At 43.4% G+C, this 19096-nt stretch overlaps 1 protein-coding gene across 1 annotated transcript in view; it reads right to left on the bottom strand.

Moving 5' to 3' along the window:
* Nucleotides 1-19096, bottom strand: part of FHIP2A (FHF complex subunit HOOK interacting protein 2A) — a 359146-nt gene that overhangs the window by 290806 nt on the left and 49244 nt on the right. Inside the window, exon 2 of the mRNA XM_078643886.1 lies at nt 14294-14372. Within this exon, the coding sequence (XP_078500012.1) occupies nt 14294-14372 (79 nt within the window). The remainder of the gene's footprint in view (nt 1-14293; nt 14373-19096) is intronic.

The following is a 19096-nucleotide window of genomic DNA, read 5'->3' as shown; positions in this document are numbered from 1 at the left end:
AAGCACGTTTTTTGAGTAAAGGTCTACTCCCATGCCAAGTTTGCTGTAAATCTGTCGAGTTGTTCGGGCTGTAGAGAGAGCAAAATTTCCAATTTAAGCTAAAATGGGAAATCACCCATTTTTAACACCTGCTCCCATTTTTCCGATGGACTGATTTATGCAGCACTTGGCAAGCTGAAAATTAGCTGACTGATTTGACATACTAACAAGTTTTGTGCAAATACATCCACCGGGTTAAACGTTACAGGCAAATTAAACAATAAATTTTCGATGGAAAGTGCTACTCAAACATAACCAGTGGCTATCGCAACTAAGTAATGTGTGCAGTTACTGTTAACTAATTAAATGTTACTTTGCTTCTGTACTTGCAACTAATGCAAAACACAGTAATAACATGACTGCTGGACACTACTGCTGAAAACCAATTCAAATTAGAGACCTGCGCAAATGGGTCCTAAAGCTAGTACTGCACAGTTGACTATTTTTTTTATTTACTATTACTAGCAGCATGAGGCTGGAGAGAATGGAACAAAAAGCAGGTAACACCATGATATTACTGTATTCCTGCAAATTTAGTTTAGGACTAAAAATCCAAATGTATGCACATATATGTCCTAAAATGCTATAATTGCGAAATTAAATGAGTCCGCACGTTCATTTCACTATGGAAATCTCAATGGTTTAAATGACTAAGGACGCCTCTCATTTATATAACTCCCAAAGTCCGTTCTTGCAGGTCTGCGGAGAATAAAGCATAGGCTAACAAACCACCCTTGACTGATGTGGCTCCCTAATCCAACAATCACTCCTTCACTACAGCCATCAGGTACAACATATTCCTGGAAGCCCTGCCTGGAAATAGAACTCCACAGGGACAGTGCAAGGAGGGAAACATTAATTTGCATCATATATCCACTGACAGCGCAAGAGCTCCAAGCACATCAACAACCATACTGGAACTCTGCGCCCAGGCACCTCTTGGGCGGTAACTTATGGCCACTTGGCATTTCTCAATTGCTGCACATTTAAGCTTGTGTCTGGAGTGTTTTTCAGCGAAATCGTGCTGCTTGGTTACACACATTTAAAATCCCCGGAGGACAGGCTGTTATGTCGGGCACGGATAAGAGAAATTATGCAGTCTGCAAAAGACCAGGGTTAAGTGCATTGCTATCTAATGCTATGACTGCAGGCAGCTGGGGCGTAGAAGAGGAGTCAATTTTCATATTACAATCGGTAAGGGAAACCTTGCTTTTAAGTGGAAGTCCTGCAAGCAGAAGCCAAGAGGAAGGAGGGGGAGATGTTAATGGCCAAGATGAAAAGCCAGCTTACATGGAAGCCAAGCACTCCATTCCGAAATTGTTTGAATGCATGTGCATCTCGTCTTATGGAATAATCTTACAGAGGTGGTGTTGGGCCACGAAATGGATTTCCAGTAATTCCTGTTCATCCAATAGTCACAGCTACGCCCCTCCAAACAAAATCCCTAGTTTTAGTCCTTGAGACAACAGTGCTCTGCAGTAACCCTGGTGAAGAAGTACGTGAAGAGCAATAGAGGGGTGCAAGAAACATTTTCAGAATGAGGATGCTAAGCTCGTAATTGTAAATCGCGAAAAGTAAATCTAGCGATCACAATCTGCAGCACAATGAAGCTCAGTGGGGTGCGTACAACTCCTCCCATGCATTTGCATCCACCTCTATTATTAGAGTAACATTACGCTATGGACGTTTGTCTCAAATCAAACTGTTTTGTAAGGAGAACAAAAATAACAGTAGCACATTTAATGGCAAAATGCATCAAATATGAGCATATGTAAGCAAAACAGCTTTCAGAATAACACAAACACTGTATAGAAAACCCTGTGTGTACATACGCACGTTGCGGTCTATATTAAGCCCGGGCGGAGCTGGCGTAGTTGCACTACGCGGAGCTCCAGTGAGTTGGGCAAAAAACTCTGTGGAGGTCACAGAGTTGGGCAAAAACTCTGAGGAGCTCTGCGCGTCCACCCTCCCCCCTAAGAACTAAATAGAAAATAAAATAAAAAAGTTTTTTTTTTTTAAAACACACTTACCTCAATTGCAGTGTCTCCGAGCTGCCTTCCTCCTCCTCGCCGTGGTCTCTTCTGCAAACCAAAACCCCTACATCAGACGTACGTCTTGTAGGACTGCGCGCGATGTATGTCCTATCACGACGTATGTCTGAAGTAAGGGGTTTCTGCAGGAGAGACCATGGCAGGGAGGAGGAGGGCAGCCCAGAAACGCCACAATAGAGGCAAGTGTTTTTAAAAAAATATTTTTTGTTTATTTAAAAAAAATATATATTTATTGGGGGTGCTGGAGTCAGGGAGCTTACTGTGGGGCCCGGGGCTGTACTCCGCTCTGCTGCAGAGCCAGAGTTTTGCATAAACTCTGCGTTCTCCGTAGAGTAGGCAAAAATCCGCAAGCTCCGCCAGCGGAGCGGAGTTCTCTGCCCACATTTAGTCTATATGGGAAACGGTTTAAAAACCTGCGACCATGAATCTAGTGAATTCATTTTCGCAGGCTGACTGTGTGGTACAGTACAGCTTGTCTAACGACTCTTCTGTGGACAAGGAAGAGTTTGTCTCTGCATGGTCAGGTAGTGGACAATGGTGACCATTGCAGCTCCAGACTCTTAAGTAGCACTGAAAGGAACGCTACTGGTGTTGGTGGGGTGCAACTGGATTCACATCAGTGGGCCTTGGTCTCAACCTCCACACAATCCAAATCGAACCGGGAACAGAGTGTACCATGCTTTACAGATCGCTTAGTCCCTATTCAAGAACGTACTGCGTTGCTGTTGTGAGTTCTGCTGTAGAGACCACAGGAACAAGGGGAAAGGGTAAGAAGTGTTTTATTTCTTTAGCTAAGTTTCCTTTAAACAAAAGTACACTTTATTCCATCAGCCGTTATTGAGTTTCTTCTTTCTTAGGTAAAGATTCTTATGTTGTATTTGGGTGTCCTATTTTAATCTGCTGCCTTACCTTTCAGAGTTTCAGGAACGGACTACCTCTGGATTCCCCCCCCCCCCCCCGCCCCCACATCACACCCCCCCCCCCCCGACCATCCCCTTCCGAAGTAACAGGGGACACACTTATCAGGTAAATATTACTGTCAGCCTATCTGCTTTCTTCCTTTTCTTCTGTGCCCTTTCCCTCTGATTTTTTTAGGTTTATTATTTATGTTGCTTGTCCTATATCTCAGCTCCTCTTCTCTTCACTTGTTTTACGTAGGTTTTCCTTTCCTTCTTAACACGGGGCCCTCTTTTCTCTATGTATGCTTTAAGTAAACATAAACGTGCCTATACCCGATTTCTAGTTATTAGAGTTTTTCTAGACTTTTCATTGTTTCTCAGGTTTCTGTACCAGGTCTCTTTTTTAGGTCTCAAGTAGACAGCACATGCACGGTCTCTTTGAGGCATGTTGGTTACAGTTGGTGGTTACAGCCTACCCATAGGCTTACTGTTTGTTTGCTTCAACATCGCGCTCATATCGTTCGCTCCACTGTGCCACTACTTGTATGCGTCGTGCCTCTTCTTGAGTTTGACCCTCCCCATGAACATGGACCAAGTATTTGCGTACATCCACTGCTCCAGTTTTTAGAGCTACTTTAATTGTGTTTATGCAATCCGTATGAGGGCTTGTGTTCATTCCCCCTTCCACCCGCACCCATTTGTGTTGTCTCTTTTCGGTCTCACCCCCCTGCCCGTCTGTTTCGGCGCTGATTTGAGTTTTTGCAGTTCACAGGAGTGCAAGTCTTTGCAGTTCTGTCTCGCCCTCCTGCCGCCGCTTTCCAAGTGCTTTTACCATCCTTGTCTCGCCGGCTACGGTGTTGCATTCCAGTCCCTTTGTATTTCATTCCAGGATAGCCCCCACACTGCTACCAGTCTCTGGCAGAGCGTGGTCTTCCCGCTGCTAGGGGAATAGGTACTAAGTCCACAGACCCCATCAAAGCACCCGCCGCCGGGGACCGACTGTGCCCTTCAAGCAGAGGCATCCATGCCTGCTGAAGAACACATCCTGGAAGTTCGCGAGTGCACATTCGGGCCACCGGGACTAAATTTACACACAAATCTGTAATGATCCATAATATATAGACAGTCACAGCATTCATTTAGCTTACATCCGATCCTTTCATGTGAGCCACCGACGGCAAAGGTGCACCGGTCCAGACTCTTCTTTATAAGAAACGCAGCCCAGCCCTTAATCGAAACATCCGGTCTAAAGTGTGTAGCTGCTGCTTCAGATTTTCCCCGGGCAAAGGTTTGATCTTCTTTCCAAACCCCCTTCCACTCCACCACACCACCCAGTGCCGATCAAAGTCCTGCTTTTTGTCAGTGTATTCAACAAAGTATTTTCCGAATCCCAAAAGTTATGTAGCATAAAATATACATAATGTAATATATACAGGCGCTTCTTTTTTTAATTAGAAAGGTTGTCTCTTTTACTATATGAGCAACCCATTATGTTTTCTATTGCCACAGTGCTTTGCACACTGAGAATTTTAAGCGCTCTCAAGTTTCCCAGTTCAATGCCCGAGTAGTATATGCAGTCCGGGTTATTGCTTTGCATTCTGGGACTTAGCCCTGATTTTATCATGGCATAAAAGGCCTATAAGTCCCAGAATGCAAAGCAAACACCGTAACTTGATAAGCTACTTAGGCATAAACATTGGAAACTTGAGAGCTCTATGTTCATCCTGCATTTAGAAAGCTGAAATCCAATCTGCAAGACCAACGATGCAATCTACGGTTGGTTAAATACCAGAACTGTCTTAAGGTGCTCTGTGACACACAGGCCATTTCACTGTTACAGGGAGAACTAGCATTTACTTTCCAATCAACAATGAGTGAGATATTTCAAAGGAGAGGATGTGGCGTTAGGGTCAGAGCTGCTGACTTTGGGACTGGGGAACCAGATTAGAGTCTTGCCTTCAGCTCAACCTGTGTCTTTAACAAAAACAAGCATTGGTCAATACATTCGGTTTCACCTCTGTGATTAATAATAAGCTGTTAGCATATAAATCCGAGCCCTCAGGTATTTAAAAGATAGTCATGTATACAGTAATATTGCAGTAATAGTCCACTTTAATCCAAGTTTTCAGTTCAGGCCCAAGTGGTACAATCGGAGTCTTCACATTAGGCTTGTAGTGAATATCATTGCCAGTTCGCATTCCAAAAGAGAAACAATCCAGTACAATTTTTTAAACAAAGGGTAGTTGATGTAATCGGCCGTGCATGGGAAAAAAAAGGGAAAACCATTATGAGTGCCCTAAACCATGGAGCCACTGTGATTTAGACCAGAGATAGAGCCATACACCAAAAACACATAGATTCCTTAGAACACAAGTGTCTAGGACCCACATCTCCGAGTGACACATAGTAATATAAATGTCAAACAGTCATAATAACCTGGTACATCGCTGTATAAGAATTCATCCACATAATCAATATCAGGTAAGTTAAGCACAATAATGCTACAGTCCAGTAGATATCAAAATCACCAGAGTACTGGGTCAAAAATAACATACAGTCAAAACACAAAGAATTAAAAATCAAATTGCCATAGGGGAAGTAAGGAGTGGCAAGAGAAATACAAATGCAAAAAGCGACTAATCAATTGTTGATCCCAAAATAAAGCTTAATTAATATTTGGTTGTGAATTTATATTGTTCATATCGAGTAGTATAAATCAAACATAATAGTATACCATGCCATAGCGTGCGTTTAGTTTAATAAAATAGTTAAAAATAAATAAATAAAAAAGTCCCAGGTCATTAAAACAAATAAAGAAACTACATATATAATAATACCGAGATATCTAAATAAAAATGGCAGTTAAATACAATTCTACAGATAATAATAGTAGGGAGACATCACTTCTAGTTATCCATGGACACATACCGGCAAGGAGAGTTCTCCTCGTGTATAAAACGATTTGAGAAATGGTTATGTACGCAGACATAATAGTATCAACGCAAATCACTTACAGTTATCCAAGAAAAAAATGTGCCAGCAAGGAGAGTAGTCCTCATGTTCAGGTGGCGTGGACCACACCCGCCATGTTGGAAGTCCAATAAATAGCCCTACGTACCCAGTGCTAGTGTGCATCAGTTTAGAAAATCACAGCGGTCATCTTAAAGCGGTTACTAGTTATTGATCGCAATGACTGTGTGTGTCAAGTTATGTAGTCAACTATATATGCCAATAGCTTCATAAAATATATATACACATATATACATACATATATATATACATATATATATACATATATATATATATATATATATATAAAAAAAACGCTTCTACATCAAAGAAGAAGAGGCACGTACACGAGGCGTATATGGATCAGGCTTATTTATTATTGTTCAGGTCACCCACAACCCTGCAGAAAAGGAGAGACGCGTTTCGCCTGCGCAGCAGGCTTTGTCAATCTGTTCTGGCGCCATGACATTGTAAGAATATATAGCCCTCCTCCCTCTTTTCAGGCACACAAACATAGAGGATAGACTGCAAATTTGAGCATTCTAGATGGAAGAAATATTGACCTGCAACATGTGCTTCCTGAGTCAAATGCAGGGTATTTAGAGTTGTAAATAACTACATGTTACATTACAAAACGAAAGTGCCAAAAAACTTGAAGCTAATTCATAATGAATGCATAAAAACGATTACAAGCTGTAACCTGTTTTAGCCAGAGGTATAGACAAATAGAATTAGCCTATCGAGGTACTGTCATTATAAAACATCGTATTGGCGCCAAATGCTCTGAACATGTGCTGCCTTTCTAATAGTAAGTCTGTTTTATATAGAAAGATTTTAAAAAACTGCTTAAATACAGATTGCGCTGCCGAAAAGGGCGTACAAGCTCCCACTTCAATGTCTCTTAGTTTAACCATGCCGAGTCACTCCGGTATAGTCTCGAAACAAAAACACATGCTGAGCAATCATTAGTAAACCAAATGTTTCCAAATGCGCACCCAAATATGCACTTTTAAAGCAGGCTCCATGAACTTGTGTCACTTTCCCGTGGCTACGTGTTGCACATACTGTGCATATTTCCAACGGCAATGTCAGCCTCCGGGTACTCACTGCTGCCCCACGTGGGACTACATCTCCCATAATCCCCTCAGGCGGCTGTACGTGTGTACGTTACATCAGGAGCTCATACAAAACATTAAAATTGCCACAGCTTCGCAAACTGATGCGGTCAAAACCGGAATATTATCCCAAAAGGGGCTCAAAAATAAAGATGGAATGAATTGGTGCAGGGAGTATCCAAAATCACAAAGTGGCCAGGCAGCGCAAAGTTTGTCAGTCTTGAGCACATATACAGGGAGGTGGGGGACCGATGAAAATAAATTCGAAATGCCCAACACACCTCACCGCTTAAGCCTCAGCAATCACAGTGCCCAGTCACCAAAGAACGCCAGCATCCTGGGCACGGCATTTCCTGCAGCGGAAAGCAGACCAACGTGCTGGCAGTCGGCAAAGACCGCCCCGCTCCGCTAACCGAAATCTCCACAGCTGCCATCCTTAGTCCTTTTCCTGGCGAACTCTCTGGGGGCTCTACAGCATAGCACTACCGTGCTCCTCACAAGGTTATTTGCGGTCGATAGTAGAGCCTCAAACGACTGGTGGTACGCGTGCAGCGCCAACCGCCGGCGCCGAATATATATATATACTAGCAGCCCGCCCCGACCTTCTCCGGGAGCAATCAGGCTTCCCCGCCCCCCGCCCGGACATAGCAGCCCGTCCCGAAATGAGTGTTCAGGGCCCCCGCCCGCCCCGGCCTTGTGCAGCAGCCCGGCCCCCCGCCTGCCCTGACATAGTCAAGCAGCCCGGGCCCTCGCCGGCCCCGTCCCCCGCCTGCCCCGACCCCCGCCTGCCCGGAGCCTTACCTCAGCCGCCGCTCCTCCTCCGCGCCCCTCATTTCACCGCTCCGCCGCTCCCGCCTGTCCGCCGGTCCTCACCACCATGCCGCCGTTTGTCACCGCTCCTCCCCCGCGCCATGTCCGCCGCTCCTCCTCGCGTTCCTGGACGCCGCTTCTCCCCGCGCTCCTGACGTCAGCACGCAGGTCGCGGCCGGCGCTACTTCGAAGGGACTACTTTTTTTTTAAATGTTAATTTTTTAAATAACGCATATTTTTATTCTTTATATAGCCTATGTCCATCTGCACACCCTGACGATTACAATGATGTATCGGGTGTGTGGATTGGCGCTGTGGTTCCCGAGTTTACCCGCCTCAAAGGTGCAAAGTTCTTCCTTTATAATAGTAGTATAGATAAGTAATGTAAAAGGAAATAAAATTTCAACAAAGCGTGATTTACAAATTGCTAACAAGTGGAATCTGAACATAAACAAATTAATAATAATACAAACAGTAATAGTACTAAAAGTACAACTTGAGCACCCTTGTATTTGTGGAGTAAAGCATATCCTTATTATTTTTTTTTTTTGGTACAGTTTTATATAGCGCGAACTAGACCCGTACCAAATCGGGTATCAGAGCGCTTTACATAGCACCAGTTACATTACATTAGGACACACATTCATTTTTGTTAGGCACGGGGAGATTAAGTGATTTGCCCGGAATCACAGGAAGTTTGGCGGCGTTACCGAGACTCGATCCCAGTTCCTCCAGGTCCGAGGTCGAGCGCCCGAGGCGTTAGGCCAACTCCTCTCCCCTGAGCCTGATAATGAGCAGTGGTCAGTCAGATGTATGGGTCACAGAGGTGAAGAACTGAGGCACTGAAATATTTAACTCTTAAATAAAAGTCCCTTTCGACTCAATATTGGAGCTTGAGAACAAAAGGTTTCTGAATGCTTTTGAATGGGAGGCCATTAAAATAAAAAGCAACTTTATTCAATGTGTTTTCTTTTAATTTTTATGTAAAGCGCCCTGATACCGTCGGGTCTAGCTAGCACTACATGAAACCTATAAATAAATAATAAATACCTTAGTGAATAACTTTTCATTTTAAAGTTTCACATTTACAAGCAACAGGCTTTTTGCTTCCAGTGGCCAGTAGACACTGTACATTATTTATAACTGAAAAAATCGTAATTTCTTCCAAATGGGAGCAATTATAAGTGAAGAAAACATTTTCTATGAAACATTAAGTATTAATGTCTTTCTCCACTTTCAATTAAGCCAAATACATCTTAATGTTTTATGAAGCATATTTACTCACTTAAAATTCCTACCATTTCAACAAATGTATTTTTCTGTTCTAAATATAAACCATCTCTACAGGCCACTGGAAGAAAGAGGCTTGGTGTTTGTAAATGTGACACCCGGAAATGGCCCGACAATTTAAATAATGAGTTTTATGGAACCCATATAAACAAAGTTAACTCTTCAGATAAATTTTCATGTTACCGTGACATAATTATACTTGAAAAATACAGCCACTGTTTTAAGTTGGAGAAATTTTAAGTGCATGTAAATATTCCATATTCTGAAAATTGCACTTCAAATTTCCTGTGTCACAAGTACATATGACAGTCTCTCAGTCACCCGTACACAAATATCCTACTCGCACGCACACCTACCCACAGGCCACGCACTAACTGACATATGGCAGTCCGGCCATAGTGTCTCTAGTCAAAGTATTTTGTTCAAACCATAGCATCTGGCTCGATGGACATTAGTCTTAACGTCAATTCAGCTGGGCGTGGTGGCATCTGGCAACAATGCGCATATTGCTTTGCCTTCAGTAGCTCACAACAATGATTTTCAATGATCACAAGTAGCTCTCACTACAGAAAAGGTTAGAGACCCCCTGCAATAGATAATGCACTTCAAAAAGCGGTGCATCAGATCTGTTCCTGTCGTATGGAAGCTGCAAGTTTTTTCCAGAGCTCTCTTGGTTGTTTGCCTGCCCACACAAATTTTATCAGGAATGTATTGAGTTGTGCAAAGAACGCTTTATTTAACCCCTTCAGCGCGGCGCGAATTTTCGCAATGTGCTGAAGGTTCTAATGAGCCTATGGGCTCATGACGGAACGGTTCAGTCATGAGCACAGCTCAACCGACGCTCATGACGGAACTGTTCCGTCATGAGCATGGAAGGGGTTACAGGGATGGGGATGTTTTGAAACAGAGTAATTTCAGCAACACCACCATCTTCATAAGTGCTATTCTGTCTGCTAAAGGATAATGGGAGCTTAATCGATCAGTATACCAATGTGGCACGGCTTACCATATACGTCCCATAATTATCTCGTTAAGTGGTTAGAATAGCTGTGTGGTAGCGTATTCACATGTAATAAACAACTTCTGCCATGACAATGGATAGTCCAGTAAGCCAGATCAGCACCCATATTGTGCGATTTCTCTGATAATCGGATTTAAATTTATCGCAGGGAGAGCAGTTTCCATACATTGATAAATGCGTATACCTGAAACCCAGATTAACCCCTCGCATGTCATGAAACTCTTGAAGGAGGTAAGCTAGGGGCTCCAATGTGAGTGAAAATAATACCTGGAATAAAGGGTATGCTTATCACATTTCTTGACTAATTTGTAATGCTGCTGTTAGTCCGCCAGTTCCCCTCACTCGGGCCAGGGGTTCCATATAGATAAGCTTAACCTACCTCAACATAGCTTTCCTGAGGCCCATCCTTTCCAGTACTGTAAAGAGAAAATTCCATTCTACTGTGTCATATGCCTTTGCTGCATCCAAGAAGGTGGCCACCATCGGTATGTTCGGGTCTAATTGATCGATAAGTGAAAACAGCATACAAAGATTATCGGTCATCAGTATGAAACCAGATTGATCCGACAGTAACGGCAGAAGTCTGTTCTGTTCGCTAGCGTCTTAGTCAAAATCTTGCAGTCTACATTAATGAGTGACAGGGAGCAATAGGAGTCATGCTTTCCAGTGGGTATAACAGGTTTAAGACGAGTTATCACTATGGCCTCTCTCATGGATTGTGGAAGTCTCCCCACCTTGTAAGCTTCTTCGTAGACTTCTAATAGAAGAGGAACTAGGTCCTTAGCATACTTTATATAAAATTCAGCCGGGAGGCCATCATTGGCAGGTGCGCTCCCATTCTTAAGTTGTTTAATTAAAAAATGCTTTTGCGTGTTTTATTTAGCATTTTATTTTCTTATTAGTTATTAATCCAATGTGGATCAGTAATTTAAAAAAACACTGGTGTCCTTTTGGAGGAGTGGGCATGTGTGGTGTGCATGACTACAAAATGGCTTGGGTGGCCTCGTCAAAGGATGATGTTTTTGTTTTGTTTTATTTTAAACTTCAGCAAAACTGCACAGCATTGTGAATGTTGTACAGCGTTACTAAAAACCATCAGCAAAACCAAGAGGTCACAAAGGCAGAACCTATTTGCTTTGCCAGTGCTTGTCCTTTTAGCCCTCATAGATGTAACCTTTCAAGCTTCTGTCTTCCCTGCATAACTACAATGCGCATTACACTAGGGAGACATTACTCTCTCATTTTTAGGTATCGCGCCTAGTGGTGCAGTGCGCAGCACTGCCCGCGCAGCGCAAGACATTTAGTAGGCAAAAACGGGGTTTAGGAGAGTGACCTAGGAAAATCACACACTCGTGCATGTGCTTTCCCTGTTGTGTCCTGCTATTGGCCTTTGCATGCGTGTTTTTCAGTAAAACAGCACGAAATAGGCCAAAGGCGGGTGCGCTGCTCCACCCACGGCCTACTGGTATCTATTACGTGCTTGGTGCGCGTAATAGACACCAATAGGCCATGTGGTTTCAATTATCATGCCAAGACACAGGCGTGATAATTGAAACCACGGCTCGCTGTGGCGCGCTCACTCCACTCGCTGGCTTCTACTTTTTTTTTTTATCCATTTTACAGCGATGCAACTGAGTAGGTACCCTTACCTTACGGCAACCCAGGGAAGCAGCTGCCACTCCTGGCTAACTGTGACAACGGAGGAGGATGGGGCGTAACAGCCAGAATTGCAGACATCGGGGAACCAGGTGAGACTCAACGCTGCTCAACAACCTGTGATTCTGGGCAAATTACTTAATCTCCCTGCGTTTTTCACAAATGAATGTGTTCTTGTGTAATGTAAATGGTGCTAATTTAAAGCGCTCCAATGCCTTCGGGTCAAGTTTGCGCTGTATGAAACTGCAGCAGAACAATAAAACCTTGCTGTGTCCTTCTAATTCATCCCCAAACACCCTATGATACCTTTTTCTTCCTTTCGGTACTATCTTACCCTCCTTTCTCTAATTTTACCATGATTCCTTACATTTCCCATGCCTTCCTTCAGCCATCCATCCACCCGCCCTGTCTTTTATCTTCCTCTCTTTCACATGCAGCTTGCACCTTTCCCGCCGCGCTGCTGTTTCTTTTTCCCTACCTTCACTTCTTCGTGCAATTCCTTTTTAGTTTCTTTCGTCTTTTCGCCCTAATTCTTCTCTCTTCCATCTTGCCATCTACTCCCTTGCTCCTTTTCTTCCCTCGTTTCTTCCCCTCAAGTCTTTCTCTACGTCCTGCCCTTTGCTGCCCACCTGAAGGCCGCCGAAGGGTACCAGGGCCGCGCGCCATCAGACTTGTTTACAAAGTACGGAGTGATGAAACGCAAAGGGGCCACCCCATTAGGGGACCCCCAGCCTTTGAAGGTTACCCTGTTCAGCTCATCATGGCCAATGAATATCTGATATATAATATATGGGAGTCTCAGGGGCCCCTCGTCACATTCTGCAGGGGGGCCCTCATTTTGAGTTACCCACTGCACCATTGTCATGGCCGTCTTTTACTAACAGTAAGATTGGTCGGGAGGTGGGGCTGCCATTTTTATAAGGGCCCATGGAACCCTTGGTGCAGCACAACGTGTTGCACCTTGGTGCAGCAAAACGTGTACGAGTCATGAACTGCTTGCAGGTTTCGTTTCTTGTATGCCTCAGTACCAGAGCATAAGGAGGGACCTTGGTGGGTTTCTGTCTTGTAATTTGAAACTAACGTTCACTCCTCTTGCGCTGTTAACAGTCGTTTATGGTCACGTCAGCTTATGCCAAATCTTCACCCAACTCGACTTCCATTGTAATCCTCCTACCTTTGGCACCGATGAGGGCATAAGACGGTCCTTAACTTGGCAAAGAAAGTGCAGGGTCCAAAGTGTATGGTAGGAGTCCTCCGCCATCGCTGTGGAATCCCAGGGTGGGAGTCCAACGGCTGCCTGACGTCATCCGCCTCGCGCCACCACCCCCAATTAAATATTACATGCCTGCTACGTTTAAAACAATGCTATGGATTCGCGCAGTATTAGTCCTACTTCTGTTACACTTCTACTACTGACTAACTTCCAGTTTGATTCAGTACTTTACAACACTCTTGGAGCTCAAAATAAAGTTTGGTAGATTTCTGTCCAAAAACCATACCAGGAGGCGCATTATTTATTTTCATCATCAGTTTAAATACTTTTGATTTAAAATAGATCGGCATTACAGTTATATTATCCATTCATGCCGGCATATTACAAGCATTTGCAATGCAATAGGTCTCACATTACTGAAAGTTTGAGCTATTGGCGTTGCTTTACTACTTGCAAAACCAATAGCTCAAACTTTCAGTAATGCGAGATCTATTGTATTGCAAATGCTTGTTGTATGATTGGCTTTTTGTCGCCTGGAGCCATGCTTGAATATCGCATCCCACTTTGCACTAGAATTGCACTGCTAGAGTTAAAACTCATAAAAAAAGACTGACTTACAGTAATATTTTGCAAATTCACATTCATTTCTGGATTTAGATTTTTTGTTGTTGCTTTAAGTCGAAGCCTATTAGGCAACCCAAGCGCTGTGTGGTGCGAAACATTGTTTCCATGCACAACAAGAACCACCAGGGCACTTTTTTGGAAAAAAATAGAGAAGATTCATCAAATGGCAAAAAGTACACACTATAACTACCTACTGGCAAGCACCAGTAGGAGAGAGATATAGCTATATATTCCTCCGAAGTTGTCCTCAACCAAGGTGCACTCGACAGCAGCTGAAATCTCCAGAGTTCTTTATTAAACAAAACCGGCATTTGCAGTCAGGTAGTCTTCTCCTGCCTGATGCGTTTCGGACCACCTGGTCCTGGTACACAGGCTAATGGAAACGTCTGACAGAATTAGCCAAGGCGTCATTGTCTGTATGCTTTTAATTAATACTGCCCTCTAGCGGAGCTTCTCAAGTGAGTCCGTTTGGGTGATATATATATATCAACACCTTTCTGTTTTCCTTCTTGTTTTCAATGTAAAACTCAGAAGCAAGCATATAAAAGTAAACCAAGGTGCCTTACCTGATGTTTCGATGTAATAATGTGTAATAGCCTTCCAGTGGTAAACAAAGTCTTCTTGTAGTGGAAGAGACGGAGCAAGCTGTATACCAAGAGACAAAAGAAAAATGTCAAAAGCGGGTGTGCTTAGGGCCCGAGCAGTCAACACTTCAATCAGGAGATTTTCTGTACTCCAACTAGGTCATCCTCACCCCTTTCTATGTTCCCTGCAAAGTCCATTAAAAGAAGTACATTCCTAACCTTTTCCATGCTCAGGACGACTCGCGCCGTCATGAGTCACGGTAGACTTGTGCTCATGAGGGCCGGGAGCCGTCTCAACGTTGTCACACAGCCCACGAGTGGGTAATTCCCCGCCTGTGCTGGAGAATTTATCAGTGGGCGGAGTAAGAACGGTTCCCAGCCGTCATGAGCACATGCCCACCATGATTTAGGACGGCGGTACCCGAGCGCCACGCCCAGCCCAGCCCAGCCCAGCCCAGCTCCGCACCCCCTCGCACCGGAGTTGGAATTTGCCACGCGGCGAAGGGGCTAAAGTGACCTTCATCTAAACAGATAGAAGCATGGCGTTGACAAGTATGGAGTTGTATTCATCATTGCCTATAAAGTTCTGAACATTATTACAAATAGGGTGATTCCAAATATAGGCAACACACGTTTCACAGACTACAGAGATAGTTCGAATCATTTGGGTGATTGCGACACTTTTATGGCCAGGATAAGACAACAGTGGCATCTGCATACAACAAAAGAAATAAATAGAAGGAGCAGGCTCACATTAACCTACTGCTGAAGCATCTCAAGTTTACAACAGGAGTCTTTTACATATTTTGCAAAGGTGTGTTTCATAGGGTCAAATCTGGGGACGTGATGAGCATTTCTGAAATACTCATAGTCAAAGAGAAATGACAGACTTAAAGGGGCATTAAAGACTTCTAAAAATCCTGCTTGCACAGCCGGACCTGCCCCATGGAAATTATTATGAAGATAAAAGATGTTGGTCTACATTATGGCAGGATCTGGGATCCCTTAAATTACTGTGAACTAAACTTTGTGGTTTTGTCACAAGATGTCTGCAGCAGACATGAAAAGAAACCCTTCAGCCTGACTTCCCCACCAAATGGTACGTCGAAGGATTCATTCTAAACAGTGGGTGGCACTTTGAGCTCTTCGGTTCTTCCACCAAAGTTCAACTATCAAACTCTCATGAGTAAGGAGAGGCCATCAAAAACATTTGGTAAAGAATGTGAACAACCGTGACTGAGAACTCAATTTATTCTGCACCACAATCTCGCTAGAGCACCCGATGCATTTCATTAGGGTGTCGGTGTGTTGATCAGGTCTCTTTGCTCGCTACTATCAGACACAAGCCAAATGGCTTTAAAGAACAACTACATAGAGGCATACCAAAATTGGTACGCCTCAAGTTATGACTGGAGGTGGTTTCTTTGGTCAAAATAAGGAATGAGGCAACTTAAAAACCATTGCATAAAATATCAAACAAATGAACAATTTAAGTTGCACTGGCCCTCTAAGTTGCAAAATACCTTCAGGCCAGTTTGCATTAAGACAAATACAAATTAACAAGTAGCTGGAAGGCCAACTTTTGTTGAAAATTAGTATCCCATTAAAGAATTGCCTGCAGTTTGATGTCAGTACTGTGAGTTCTTTGCAATAGCTGGAGGGAGGCGCGGTCAGCACATGCTGAATTTTACCACATTTACATACCCGTGTGTATGTAAGGCGCCCAGATTTTTGGTAACTTTAGGGTTTGTTCTACAGAGGTCTGGGGCAAGGTCTAGTTGCGACTGGGCAACTGAGAACCCAGGATAACATATTTTTCAGCTTTTGTGTCTCAGCAGCCACACAGGAGTTGAGCCTACTGATCCCTTGGAGCCCACTTCCTTGTCTTGGGTACACGAGGGAGCAGAAAACCAGGCCTCTTTCTTCTGAGCTACTCTCAGGTTAAAGAAGCAAGATCCAGTCCTCTTATTATCTTAAGCAGATCCAGAAAGTGTTCTGAAGAGGATTCCTTGAGAACCACATTTATGGATGGCACTCGTCAGTGGTTGGAGGAGACTCCTGGCTACTCCCTTAACTAACGGGGTGATAGTTCACCGGGGTAATCCCACCCACATTTCTAGCAATTCCTGTTTCCCCTACCACAATTCCAAAGTGCACCTTACTCCTAAACTCAAGGTGGGGGAACACTTTCTTCTTTGTGCGGAACTTGTGTCCACCCAGGGGTATGCTTAATAAAGAAAATACAAAAATGTCCCTTGGGCACAATTCTCACAAAGATCTACCACACCACTGGTACCTGCTCACTAAGGATGTGGTAGTAGGTCAACAAATGAATTGATAGGTCCACAATATAATGTCAATGTGATATATTACTTTACAACATGAACTAGAAAAATGAGTGCAGATAACGCAAGGTACAAAAGGTGCTCTGCACTAAACAACATATATACACTTAAGAAAAAAAGAAGAAAAAAAAAAAAGAGGAACCTGAATTAAGTTTCAACATTATTAGGAATATATTCCCATTTAAAAAAAATTGTTGACCAGATAACCCCATGTGCTGTTGACATTTCAACCCAAATGGAGTCAATCCACAGGTCTCATTAGGACGGCACTGACTGACTTATAGCCTTTAACAGAAGCATCTGGCGGAGCCGCCACAAATCCAAGTCATTAATACCCTCCTAATGTTGGTCATCATGAGAGGCTTCCTTCAAAAAGAATCAACCCGAATCAAACAAAAAGAATTATTGTCCGGCCCACGCTCGACCGGGTGAATGGAGCATCCGGTGATGACCATCCCTGGAATATCTTTAGGACTTGCATTTGTGGCAGTTCTGCAAGCTACTTGTCAAGATATTGAGTTCAGTACCCCTTCTTCAGTAACATGAATTATGATACAAGTTACTAATTGAGTTTGCAAACTTTCAAAACAAAAGTTGAAGTGTTAGTGAATAAGTCAAATGGGACATTGGTTTGACTTATTAGTTAAGGGAGCTTAGGCAGTATTCCCACGCAAGTTTGCCTTATTCTCAAAGGTAGGTATGCCCACTCAGTTTCTGGAACGGAGCCTCGGAGGCATACTCTGACACCCACAACTTGCCACAAACTGGAATGAGTTGGATTTAGTTCAGTGAGTGAAATACATGTTTTCTTGAGCTTCAAGTAGCTAGCGACGGAAGCAGTTATTATAGGTTCACTTGGCAAGTATACAGGGCTACTCAGGACTCTGATGAGGACTGACAGACATGATGAGTTGAGAAAACCTTAGGCTAGGTGTCTTTTCACTAGGATATTGCATACGCAGAAGTCAGATAGTAAAGGTTGTCCAGATACACATGGTGTCACTTCACACTCTCCTATGTAATCAAAGCTAAGTCACTCAGTGGACCACCCCCGACTGCTCTTGCATCGGTGACAGGATACCCTCACTGTGGGCGAATGCGCTCAGCTGGGAATGTTGATTCCACTAGAGGAATCCTGACCTATGAAGCCCTTACGAGATCATTTGATGACTGGTGGTCCAGCAGTAGACACGAATCCATGACACAAGGCATACTAGATTTTTTGTTGGCTATGGGAAAAGGCCGAAACCTGGTGAAATGGTTCGGCAGAGCACTGCTGGACAAGACCAGATTGCCTCTGAAGGCTAAGTGGAAAGTCCTATTGGGGCACGAACTGACGGAACGCGAGTGGAGTCGAGTTCTGGCATATCCCAAGTGAATTTCAGGAATATGTAGCTGAAATTTACCCACTTCAACTGCTTGAACATGAATTATTTGACTCCTCATAAACTTCAAGTAATCTATGGGGGAGACCCGAGCCCGTGTCTTAGATGTGCAGTATCGGACGCAGACTTTGAGCACGACTTGGAGCTACCCCAAACTGTGCCTATTTTGGGGTGAGGTGGTCCACAGAATGACTCGAACACTGGGCTGTCCGGTTGCTTGTTCTTTAGATGTCTGTCTGCTGGGATTATTCCCAAGACCCAAGTCAAGCAGAGTGGGTTCTCGATCTATGGACCTGGCCCTTGCCCTGGCAAGAAGACGAATAGTGCTACTATGGAAATCTGAGGCGGGCCCAAAAAAATAAATAAAAAAAGAACACTTTACTTGGTGATGTGCACAAGATAAATATTTGCTGAAACCTGATTTCCACACTTTATCCTTAATACGCTACAGAGTTTTATCTGAAAAACTGCAATCCAGTCGGAAATTGTATGGCCATTTCAATGGAAAAGGTGCTGTCTATAAAGGACAGTGCACTACCACATCATGCTTTAGTAATACATTTATTAAAAGTGAGAGTTTTTAAACATGAACTGAAAAATATTCCTGCCCTGATGACAAAGCTATTAGTAAATTAAGAGGCAAGTCAGGGGTCATGTGTACCTAAATGTTGGCTAGATTATTGTTATAGATGGAGCAAAAGTTTAGTGTATTAACTCAAACAAACACGTTTTTGTACAACAGACATGATTAACTCACATATTGAAGACAAAGATGACACAGTGAATTCAAATATTTGCCTACACAGTTTGAGGTCAGTTAATGGGTCAAGTTCATTACAGATAGGTCGAGTTAGATTATTCAAGTCACTAAACCTGAATGTTCGGTAATATGTTTATGATGTTTTGAGGACTGCAACGCCAATTAGCCCAACAGGCTCAAGCAGGAAAAGTACGCATTCTAAAAGATACTTTTCCAACATGTTTAATAAAAATGCAACTTCACCAATGGATTAGATTTTTTATAAATATGAAAAATAGACAGTGAATGACTATTA

The sequence above is a fragment of the Lissotriton helveticus genome, chromosome 5_1 (assembly GCF_964261635.1).
Source record: "Lissotriton helveticus chromosome 5_1, aLisHel1.1, whole genome shotgun sequence".
Classification (NCBI taxonomy): domain Eukaryota; kingdom Metazoa; phylum Chordata; class Amphibia; order Caudata; family Salamandridae; genus Lissotriton; species Lissotriton helveticus.
This window is presented reverse-complemented; position numbering and strand designations above follow the sequence as displayed.